A 10808-nucleotide genomic window follows, 5' to 3' on the forward strand; every position below is an offset into this window, starting at 1 on the left:
AGGCATTCCCGGATACCCTTGGTGAGCTAGGGGGGCTTTTGGGCACTCTTGCCCCCCTTGCTTCTTGTTGGGATGGTCACCCCTTGGGCCCTGAGTATTGTTTCCTTAAGGAACGACCACTCATCTTGGGCACAGAGTTTGCCTGCCCTTGAGAACCCCAGCACCTCTCCCACTAATCTCAACTCATTGAAGTTGGCCCTCTTGAAGTCTAGGGCTGACGCCTTGCTGCAGGCCCTTGACACCCTGCGCTGGATGGTGTATTCCAGCAAGTGATGACTGCTATCACCCGCTTGGTCAAGAAGCTGGAGGCCCCTTCCCAGGTCATCGCCTGTGGCCAGGACCAGGTCCAACAGGGCATTTCCTCTGGTGGGACTGTGCACCTCCTGAATTAAGTGGAGGTCCTGTATCTCAGCCTTCTTTTCTTTAGGCTGAAAAGTCTGAGATCCCTCAGCCTTCCCTCGTATGGCTTGACATGCAAGGCTCATATCTGGACCCTCTCAAGGGTGACTCTTCTCTGGACCCTCTCAAGCTTTAGCATGTCCTTGTTGAAGTGTGGCACCTAGAACTGGACGCAGTACTCCAGCTGTGGCCGCACCGATGTTGAGTAAAGCAGGAGAATCACTTCTTTGGATTTACTGGAAATGCATCAATTGATGCATGCCAGATTTTTATTGGCCCTAGCAGCTACTGCATCGCATTGACGGCTCATATTCATGCTGGGGTCTATTGTTACCCCTAGATCCCTTTCATTTGTAGTGCTGGTCACGTTAGCAATGCCCAGCCTGTAGGTGTGCTGGGGGTTCTTCCATCCCAGATGGAGCACTTTGTGTTTTTCTGCGTTGAACCTCATCTGGTTGTGTTCTGCCCAACATGCCAGCCTGTCTAGGTCTGCTTGTATCTATCAGTGTTAAGTGTCACACAGTGCAGCAGAGTTGTTTGTTTTGTTCCTGTTACATTGTTTCATTTGACTCCTTGTTGTCAGTACCAGTGAGGTATTTCAGCATTTCTTCTCTGGATAGGTCTGCATGTTCTGTAAACCAAGGGAAAGCTAACTGGTGTTGTACCATGAACTTCTGCAGTAATCAGAGAGCCTTGTCCATTGTCCACTGTGTGGGAATGGAAAATGGGCTTCCCTTTCTCCCTCTAGAAACAGGAAGTGTATCATTCCTATTCAGGGCCAAATCCTGTGTACCACTGAGTACTTTTTCCAACATTTTAAATTGGCTTTCCTCTTACTGATTTAAATGGGAGATGAGGGTGTAATGCCTGGAGCCTGTAATGTTGCCTCCCTTATGTACTGCTTACATGTGTTAATCCCCTTCTTCTCTTCCCAGTATGTACCACTGCAGACTTTGCTGAAGTTTATGATCGATATTGCACTAGGAATGGAGTACCTGAGTAGCAAGCATTTTCTCCACAGAGATTTAGCTGCTCGAAACTGCATGTAAGTATGGTTTTCTCTGTCTCACTATGGGTAGCTAGACCCTAGCCTGAAAAATCTCTGTTGGAGTGAAAATAAACCTTCCTCAGCATACTACTACCCCACAGGTCAGGCATTTTCATGACCCTTCTCTGAAAGTCCATTTCAAGTTGTCCCCCTGGGCAGCCACAAAAGAAGAATATGTGGGGCCAGGAGGAAGAGAATAAGCCAGAGGGTATGTGGCTCAGTGAGACAGCTTCTGTCCTAGAAGAGCATGTCTTGGATTTTAGCCTTGAGCCTTGTTCCTAGTGACATAGAGCCCTTGCCCTAGCCCTGTCCTCCAGCCATCTTTTCCAATAACTAGTAAATTCAAGGGGAAGTGGCTCAGTTTCAGAAGTGCTGGAGAGGATATTGTCTATCCTGTGACATAGTAGATGGAGCACTGCTGGGAAGTCAGAGAAACATGTTCAAACCCCCTCCTGGATAAGGTCCAGGGTTCGAAATTCAGGGGGGACTTGTGAGGTTGAGCCCCTCTATAAGAGACCAAAGTGCCCTCATAAGAGCTCCCCCGTAAGAGATGAGAGCCCCCAGCCTACTCTGTGCCTTTCTAAGCAGCTCAGGTGGTGGTGGCAGCTCCTTCCAGCTGCCACCACCATAGATCCCCCCATTCTGAGTGTAATTTGAGCCCTGATGAAGTCTAGAATCTGGGGTTTCCAGCTTCCCACAAGATTGCCATAACCACTCCACAGAGGAGCTTTGGACTCTTAGCCACTGTTGGGGCTAAAATTGAGGAGTGCCTTCCCCCTCCATTATTTTGTTTTTGGGACTTGTATCCAGGTGCACATGTACACAGTTATCTACATGTGCAGGATAACTCATCTGGGAATAGAATGGGTACCTGCATGCAAAAATGCCTCTTAGATAACGAAAAGGAAATAGACTTCCACCCAAACTGCAATAGAAATGGGGGAAAGAGAGAACATAAAATATCACTTCTACCTCTCTCATTTGAAATGCCCATTCACCCTAGTCAAAACAGTTGGGAGGTGCTTGAAGGGCCCTGGTTCCAGTAGCCAGTATGTGTACAGGTAACATTATACCTGGGAATAAATAAACATTGCCTGTATAGGCATTTATGTTAGTATTTTCTTTCTAATACTGACAGGTTACGGAATGACATGACTGTGTGTGTAGCAGATTTTGGTTTATCAAAGAAGATTTATAGTGGAGATTATTATCGTCAGGGGCGTATCGCAAAAATGCCTGTAAAATGGATTGCAATAGAGAGCCTTGCAGATCGGGTGTACACAACCAAGAGTGACGTGGTATGTAAACAGGGCACTGACCTCTACCACCCCACCATTAGAAATCTAGTCTTCAGTAATGCAGACAATGGTGCTAAAGGCAGGTCACTAAGGATATTTTAATATTCTGTATTTTTAGAACCTGTGTTAATAACAGTGCGTGAGGGTTTGTGTGTGTGTGTGGGTGCGTTTGTGTTCATTTCTTGTAAATGTGAAAGCCACATAAGCGAAAAAATGATGACAGTTCCTGACAGTCATCACAAGCAATATTTTTGAGTAGTGCATTGATCTTTCCCTGCCTATATAATGTCCTGGAAAAAAGATTTATTCAGTGGGCTTTGAGCTATTATCTGATGTTTCATGTTGTTTCCAACTAAGACCATGCTACTGTGGATATAGCTAACAACATTGTACAAGATCCTGATAGACTTTAGGAAATGACCTTTCCTAATGAAATGATTCATTCATTCCTTCTGGAAATGTCAGTTTCAGCTTAACATGCTTTTTTTCTTTGTTCTTTGTAGTGGGCATTTGGTGTCACAATGTGGGAGATAGCAACCCGTGGAATGACTCCCTACCCAGGAGTGCAGAACCATGAAATCTATGACTACCTTTTTCATGGTCACAGGTTGAAACAGCCAGAAGGTTGCTTAGATGAGATGTGAGTATTTGTATGCATTCCTTGGGTTTTTAAGCATGGCATGTGGACAACCACGTTGCACACCAACATGCTTGTCCTTGTCAGTCATGGCTGTTTAAATAATTCATGTAGTGTTTGTGTTTGACCTCGTTTGCTGCATAGTTCTGCTGCATATTATTCATCACACTGTTCTCATATTTATGTGGTTCTTGATAACTAAGCAGTTCTTTTTGTGAACACAGCAGCTAACCCCTATCGTGCATTTGCAGCTGAGCCCTGAGTTTGGCTGAAGTTTGGGGGAAGAAAATGCTGGCTGATGGCTGATTGATACAAATTATATGAATTAGTTTTTTCTTTTGAGAATTGTGAAAAGAATGTCTGGGGCTAAATTCTCAGCTGCCGAAAATCCACTGGTGTCAGTGGAGCTTTGCTGATTTACACCAGTGGAGGGCCAACCCTTTTCTTTAGGGGTTCCCAAGTCTACCAGAAACTAAAGCCATTGTTTCTGTTTGAATTTTATAAATGGCAAGCAAGTAGCCATTGAAGCAGCTTGAAACTACTTGGGAGTAGTTTTACAGAGGTGCAGTTAATTCAGATGTACTCTTAGAATGCAGGTGGTCTTAAAATAATTGTCATATCAATAGCATGTCTCTAACAATCCCTCTAATTTACCAGTAAAACCAAAAATGGGGAAAAATGGTTCTGTTTTATCTGGAGGTGCACCAATACATCGGTCTGATATTGGATCGGTACCGATATAAAGAAAACTGTCTGTATTAGAAATCGACCCGATGCAGCTGATAATTTGGCCGATAAATGTTTTTGCATGCATGCAGCCACAGTGCAGCATGTAGGCAGCAAGGAGCAGAGCACAACAGCGTGGAGAGCTGCCTTCAGCTGGTAAGTCCTTTGTGGTGGAAGGGGAGGGCAGGGGCATGGGGTGGAGGCAGACCAATGACCCTACGGTGAGGGAGGGGGCAGGCAGGCGCTGCCCAGTGTGGGTGGGTTGGGGTGCAAGATGGAGTTGCGGCTCGTCGGATGGGTGCTTCCACTGCTGTGCACACCCTGGGAGAGCCAAGCTCTTCTTGTTGGGGCTGGCCTTGAGGCGGGGGCTATGGAGGGGGCTGCAGCCACCCCAAGTTTCACCATAGCCCTGCTCCCAGCACCGCCACCTGCCTGGTGCAGCCCTGGGTCTTTCTGGTGCATGGGTGGAGGCGGGGCATTGAGCAGGGAAGAGCTGGGGCTGTGCCAGGCAGGTGGTGGCATCAGTGCTGGAGTGGGGCTATGGCAAAATTTGGGGTGGCTGCAGCCCCCACCCAAGTCCAGCCCCCACTAAGAAGAGCGCAGTGCAGCCCTGGCTTCAGCCAGCAGCTGCAGCCCACTTGCCCCACCCCACACAGATCCAGGGGCACATGCCCTCCCCTCCCCCCGTGCCCTCCTGGGGTGTGTGCAGCAGCGGGAGCTACCCCCTCCCCCCAGAAGCCATGGCTCCATCCCATGTCCCACCCCTCCCTGGCTGGGCAGTGCCTGCCTCTGTCCCTGCCCTCTTCCTCACCATGGGGAGCGCTGATCTACCCCTGCACACTCCTTCCCTCCCCTCTCCCCTTCCACCATGATGCACTTACCAGTTGAATGCAGCTGTATCAGAAATTGGATCAGTATCAGTCGATATGCCTCCTTAAAAATCAGCTATTGGTATCGGCCCCTAAGACCTCTATCAGTGAACCCTTAGTTTTATCCAAAACAACAATCAGTTGCATTTTAGATTATTAAGCCCCTTTTTATTTCTTCAATATTAAAAGGAATTTAGTGAGAAGCAAAGTTTTCTTGGTGATATCTTTTATTAGACTAACTATATATTTGGGAGAGATTTTAAACAAGCTTTTGGGCACCAAGTATCTCTCTTCAGGTGCTCCAAAATGAGTCTAACATCTCCCAACTATGCTGTTCCAATAAAAAATATCACCAAAAAACCCATGCTTCTTTTATATTTTCTGGTCCATTGTGGCTACGAAAGCACTTATCCTCTACTAAAAATTTAAAACATTTTCAGATTAAATGATCATTTTAAAAGAAAAAGTCAAATAAATAAGACTTTCTGTGAAGTAATTTTTAATTTTTTGGCTGGAACTAATTTTTTATGCAATCCAAATTAAAAAAAGTTATAGCGGTCCTTAAACTGTTTTCTTTACTTAAACCTGGGGTGTGCAACTCCTATCCTACAGGCTAGTCTCAATCTCACCACACAGAACTGGGCAGGGGTGGTGCTGGGTCCAAGGGCCCAATCTTAGTGTGGGGCACTAGGAGGGGGTGGTGCCAGGTTCCCCATGCCCAATTATGGCATATGGGGAGCCGGAGTGGGCAGCACCGGTTCCCAGGGCCCAATCCCAGTGTGTGGGGTAGGGAGGGGGTGGTGCCTAGCCCCAGGGCCTGATCCATCCTGGAGACTGGCCCTGCACCACTCATTTAGCCTTCAGGGCCAAAAGGCTGAGGATCGCTGCCTAAACAATATTGCTGTCTTTGCTGAAAAGCACTCCAGACCTGTGCAACTGCCACTTGCAGCACCTCCCTAGAATTGGAAAAGGAGCTGCACCTGCTTCTGCAGATCAAGTTATCTCCAGAATATACATAAGCATGGGGTGACTGGCTGGTGTTTTTAATATGAAAAATCCTTTTAGTTTCAATGGTGGTACAGATAAGAAAGGGCCAAGCTGGTCTCATCTTCTTATGTGCTTAACTTGTCCTGATAGAGTTTTTAACCCAAGGAGTCAAGCACATTGTTTTGGTTCCAAAGGAGCTGTTGGGTTGAGATAATAAGAGAAACCTATGTATTTTCACTGACACTGGTCAGAACAATGTTATTAGTAGCCCGTTGGCTCTAGGCAGCTTGGTAGGACCAAAGAGTAGGCTTCTCTCCCCTAGATGTTATGGGCTTTATTGTATTTGTGTGCAAGCTTGGGATTCTATAGGTATCTAGCATCAAACCTCCACCGTTATGCTGCACAACATGCTGTTTAAAGGAAATACAAATAGACCAGTCTTCTTGCAAGAATTTTTTTCAGTAGGACATATAAAGCACATGCAGATCTCTTTTCAGAAGAGAGCCCAGGTTACTAATTAGCTGGTAAGAGCCACTGAGTTGTTTCACTGATGTTGCACAGTGCTTTGTAGGACCTTCCAGATCTGTTGTGTTTTTCCCTTTGCTTTGAACACTCCAGCATCCTCCTTAGATAAATGCCAAGTCTTTTTCCTAAGTTTCAGTGAACTACTGGTGAGGATTCATTGCCTTTTAACAGAGAAGATCCACAAAAATGATCTCAGGAATAGAAAAATGACCAACAGACTCAAACTGTCTGCAGTATGAAACAGAAGACTGAGAAGTGACCTAATTAGTTACTTGAGGTTTCTTCAGGGAGCAGAAGGACCAGGTTCTCAGGAGCTCACTGACAGTGTAGAATGCAGAAAGCACTAATTTTTAATAGAGGGTGATTAACCACTGGTTCTACCTACCAAGAGGATTGCTGTATTCTCCATCTCTTGGTGTCTTCAGATCAAGACTGGGTCCCTTTCCAGAAGATGTAGTTCAGTCAAACACAGGATATTAGGCTCAGCACAGGGGTAGCTGGAGGTTTTATAAGTCGCATGAGATGTGCTGGCCTTCTTCTACAGTTAGGTCCCCATCAGATCTGATCAACAGTAGCCTGATTTCCTAGGCTCTGGAGCAGAGTCCTGCTCAGTGGGTGTGGACTAGTGTGGGTAAGAAGATTGCCACCTTTTCTCTTTAGTCAGAATGTGAACCTGTGCCTACTGAGAGAGAAGGATTCTGCTACCCACTGATGGCCCCCCAATTTTGATTGCTTATTTTTACAAGATAAGAGAACCACTACTGCTTTCCTGGGGGTGCTGTAAAATACCTCAGAAAGCAACCTGCTCCAAACATATAAATATTCTGTTATGAATGTGTGAGGTTTTGACAGTGAATTTGCCCAGGCACTGATTGCAAAGCAAAGCTGTAGTGGGCTGATGACCTGACCCTGCAAGCTCCTTTGTGGTAGTTCTATTATTCCCCTGAGTAGGCCCATTGGAGCTGTTGGGATTAGTGTATGCAAAAGCTTGCAGGATCAGGTCCTAATCTGACTTTGCTATCTCAACAGAGAGCCTTGTCATTAGGAGGGCTGGCCATCAGGGCCCCGGTGGAGGCACAGGGGCAGCGCAGAGAGATCCCCAGCCTCCCACTGATCCCCAGTACCTGCCAGGGTCTCTGCTTTTCCAGCACAGCTGGCTCTTCACTGTATCAGGGACACAAGGCCAGGTTTGAAGGGGGTTGAGGTGCTAAGCCACTGTCTCCTCTGCCCCAGGTTTATTGAGAGTTCCTGGACCACCACACAGGACTTAGTGCAGGGAAGTGCAAGGAGGGGAAAGCATGTTCAGGAGCAGCAATTCAGCCCTTTCAGATGAGTGAAGAGTGACATGATCACAGGATATAAATACAGCTGTGTAGACAAGATTGATTCTTTGATCTGTCAGACAAAGGGAGAGCCAAGCACAGTGGCTGGAAGTTGAAGTCAGGAGAGTTCAAATGGGGAATGAATGTCAGTTTTTTAACATTAAAGCTAATTAACCATAGGCCTGGGCTAGCTGGGATTCTCTCCAGATTGCCTATGGCTTCCAAAAGACTTGCTTTGGCTCCACCAGACTTATCGGTAGGGTGCAGGGTTCTTCGACTGCTGGCGTCTGGCTCCTAGTGGTGCACTGTGAGAGGTCAACAGAGGTAATTATAGTGGACCCTTCTGCCCATAATATCTATAAATCTGTGAGGAAAGAGAAGTTGTCATGTTACAGAGAGCAGTAGGAGTTTTATGTTTCTGGACAGATCACAGAGGGTTTGTATTAAAAGTTGGCTAAGCCGCCTTTGTCTGCAAGGGTTTGTTGTGTGTAATTACAGCTGAAAATATTTTAAAAACCCCCAGTGGCCAGGAGCAGGAAATCATTTAAATAAACAAGCCACTGGAAGTTACATTACAACCCTCCTAAAAAGGGACCTACTCAAAGATAGTAGCCAAGAGCTCTAAGCAAAGATTCTGTTGGCAAAAGTTTCTGCCTCTTGCTTTCACTAAGCTTTTCAGGTAATTATTTTCTACCTGCTCTGTGAAAAGAGTGGCACACCTGTGAGTTGAGCAGGACATATTTCTTGAGCACGTTCTCCCCAGTGCCCTGTGTGCAGCTCATTTGGATTTAACATGGGAGTAGGTCATAGAGTTCCCTTTGCACTCTCTCCACACCCACCCCTCCGTCAGCACAGTTGTAACAATTGTTTGGCAAAAGAACTGCATGGAAAGCCTGACTTTCTCAGTGGGACTCCTGCCCAATTACCATTGTCATGACTCTTATTCCAGCCCTGAAGTTGTGTATTTTAAATGCTTCTCCCCAAAGCAAATAGTCAGAAATTGGTTCACCCTCTTGGCTGGCAAATTATATTGCATATCCAGTGATTTAGTGTTTTTAAGCTGATACTGGGACAGATTCAGAGGGGGTGCAGTGGTGTAGCTGCACTACCTTTTAGATTGGATCACACTGAGGGAGTCTTTGGGGACTTTTTAAAGTCCCCAAGACATGTAAGAATCCCCCTCCTACCCCTCTGTGCTCAGGGGCAGGTCCCCTCCCCTCCCCTCCTTTTCTCCTGCCTTCCAGGCCCCAGGACCACGGGGAAAGCAGTAGCAGTAGGCAGGCTGGGGAGAGGGGAAGGGGATGTGCCTCTGAGCATGGAGGAAAGGAGCAATCACCTAATTTGGAGACTAAAAAAGTCCCCTGAGGCTCCAGTGGCACAGTCTACCCACACTGCTGGGAGTGGGGTGAAACCACTCCTGCAGCACAGGTGGCTGCTTCTGTACCTCTGTATGCCAAATCTTGGCTCTGCCCCTGAACTCAAGTGTGGTAATATTAGCTCAGGTGTAGAAATGACTTGACAGTGAAGTATTGGAGGCACTGTCAAGATGCTAAAGAAGGCCAACTTTTGTTTTATGAATCTGAGATATACATTTAACTATAATGACTACAGAACTAGTGACACAATATTGTGTGACTATTTTTTGCCTGGTTTGTTGTGTTTTTTAAAACTTTATATATCTCTAGTAAATTAATGCACATTTCAATAGTTATGTATCCTCTTGGGTCCATCTCTTTTGTTTTGAATAATGTTCTTCTATCTGCATGCATGGTGTAACTCAGTACTACTGAGCTAACAGTTCAGTCTCCTGAGGAGCTAGTCATTTGTAACAACTTCCTTGTGCTTGCAGGTATAAGATAATGTACTCCTGCTGGAAAGCAGATCCTGTGGACCGACCTACATTCTCACAGTTAAAAATCCAGCTAGAGAAGCTACTGGAAAGCTTGCCTGAGGTGAAGGGGTCTGAAGATGTCATTTACATCAACACAAGCCTGCTAGAGGAAGAGGAGGAGGAGGAGGAGTTGACAAAAGATTCAGGATTCCCTGAGATAGACACAGATCTCAATCCCAATGATATCATTGAGTCCTGCTCCCAAGAATCACATGCAGCTGTTGTCAAGGTTGATGTCCATGAAAGTGAGCAGCAGGAGGAAAGGTATATTGTAGAACGGATTACTGAAAATGCAGTGGCTGGTGCCAGGACAGTGGAGCAGGTGAACACTCCTTTGCTGCAACATGATGTTTCTCCAAATGGAACTTCTTGGCCTGAGGCAGGCGCACTGCCCTTGAGCAGCCTGCCAGCAGACACGTTGTTGTATGCAGATGATTCATTTGAGGATTCTGAAGTTCTGCTGTGAAACAAAAACTGGGCTCTCGGACTCTGAAAATTGGAGAACTGAGCTGTTCTGTGGCTCAAAGATTTCACTTGATATGTTTGTGTGTTACAGAATGAGCATTATAGGAAAATACGCTCTTCAAATACGGTCTAACTGGTGGCCACAGAACCATGAACTCTTTGAACTTGTATAAAGTGTTATCTATAGCAATCTATATATAGAAAGAGAGATGAGATTATATTTTAATAAATGACAGCCTGTCTATTTTGTTCTATTTTATTTCTTCTGTTATTACTATTTTTGTATCAGAGTTTTTTCCCTTTCCTAGAGGATTTTTCTATGTATATATGTCAATATTAAAATGATGTTTCTCATGCTGTGCTTTTTATTATTAAATGGAGTAAATGCTAGTATAGTTTTGAAATATTTCTGATGCTTAAAACCTGCTTGATTAGGGGTTTATAATGGGAGAGGCACAATTATATCATCTACTATGGAATTGCACTTCTCGATAGGACAGATAGGTAAAACTGATCTCCATATATTTCCCCTGGTATTTTGGAAGGCTTGTCATATTGGGAAATAGTAAAAAGTAGGGACTGCTATGTTATAGCTTCTGATGACACTTTATACTGACAACAAGTCAATCGCTTGTGTGTAT

General features: G+C 45.5%; 1 protein-coding gene across 1 annotated transcript in view; it reads left to right on the forward strand.

Annotated features, from left to right (window-relative positions):
- The window catches only part of MERTK (MER proto-oncogene, tyrosine kinase), a 72218-nt gene extending 61694 nt beyond the window's left edge, over window positions 1-10524 (forward strand). The window contains exons 16-19 of the mRNA XM_019516112.1: window positions 1335-1444; window positions 2586-2745; window positions 3249-3385; window positions 9661-10524. Coding sequence (XP_019371657.1) covers window positions 1335-1444; window positions 2586-2745; window positions 3249-3385; window positions 9661-10168 — 915 coding nt within the window. The 3' untranslated portion in view covers window positions 10169-10524. The remainder of the gene's footprint in view (window positions 1-1334; window positions 1445-2585; window positions 2746-3248; window positions 3386-9660) is intronic.
- Window positions 10525-10808: the final 284 nt, after the last annotated feature.

This window comes from Gavialis gangeticus, unplaced genomic scaffold (assembly GCF_001723915.1).
Source record: "Gavialis gangeticus isolate Ggan-Ray unplaced genomic scaffold, GavGan_comp1, whole genome shotgun sequence".
Taxonomy (NCBI): domain Eukaryota; kingdom Metazoa; phylum Chordata; order Crocodylia; family Gavialidae; genus Gavialis; species Gavialis gangeticus.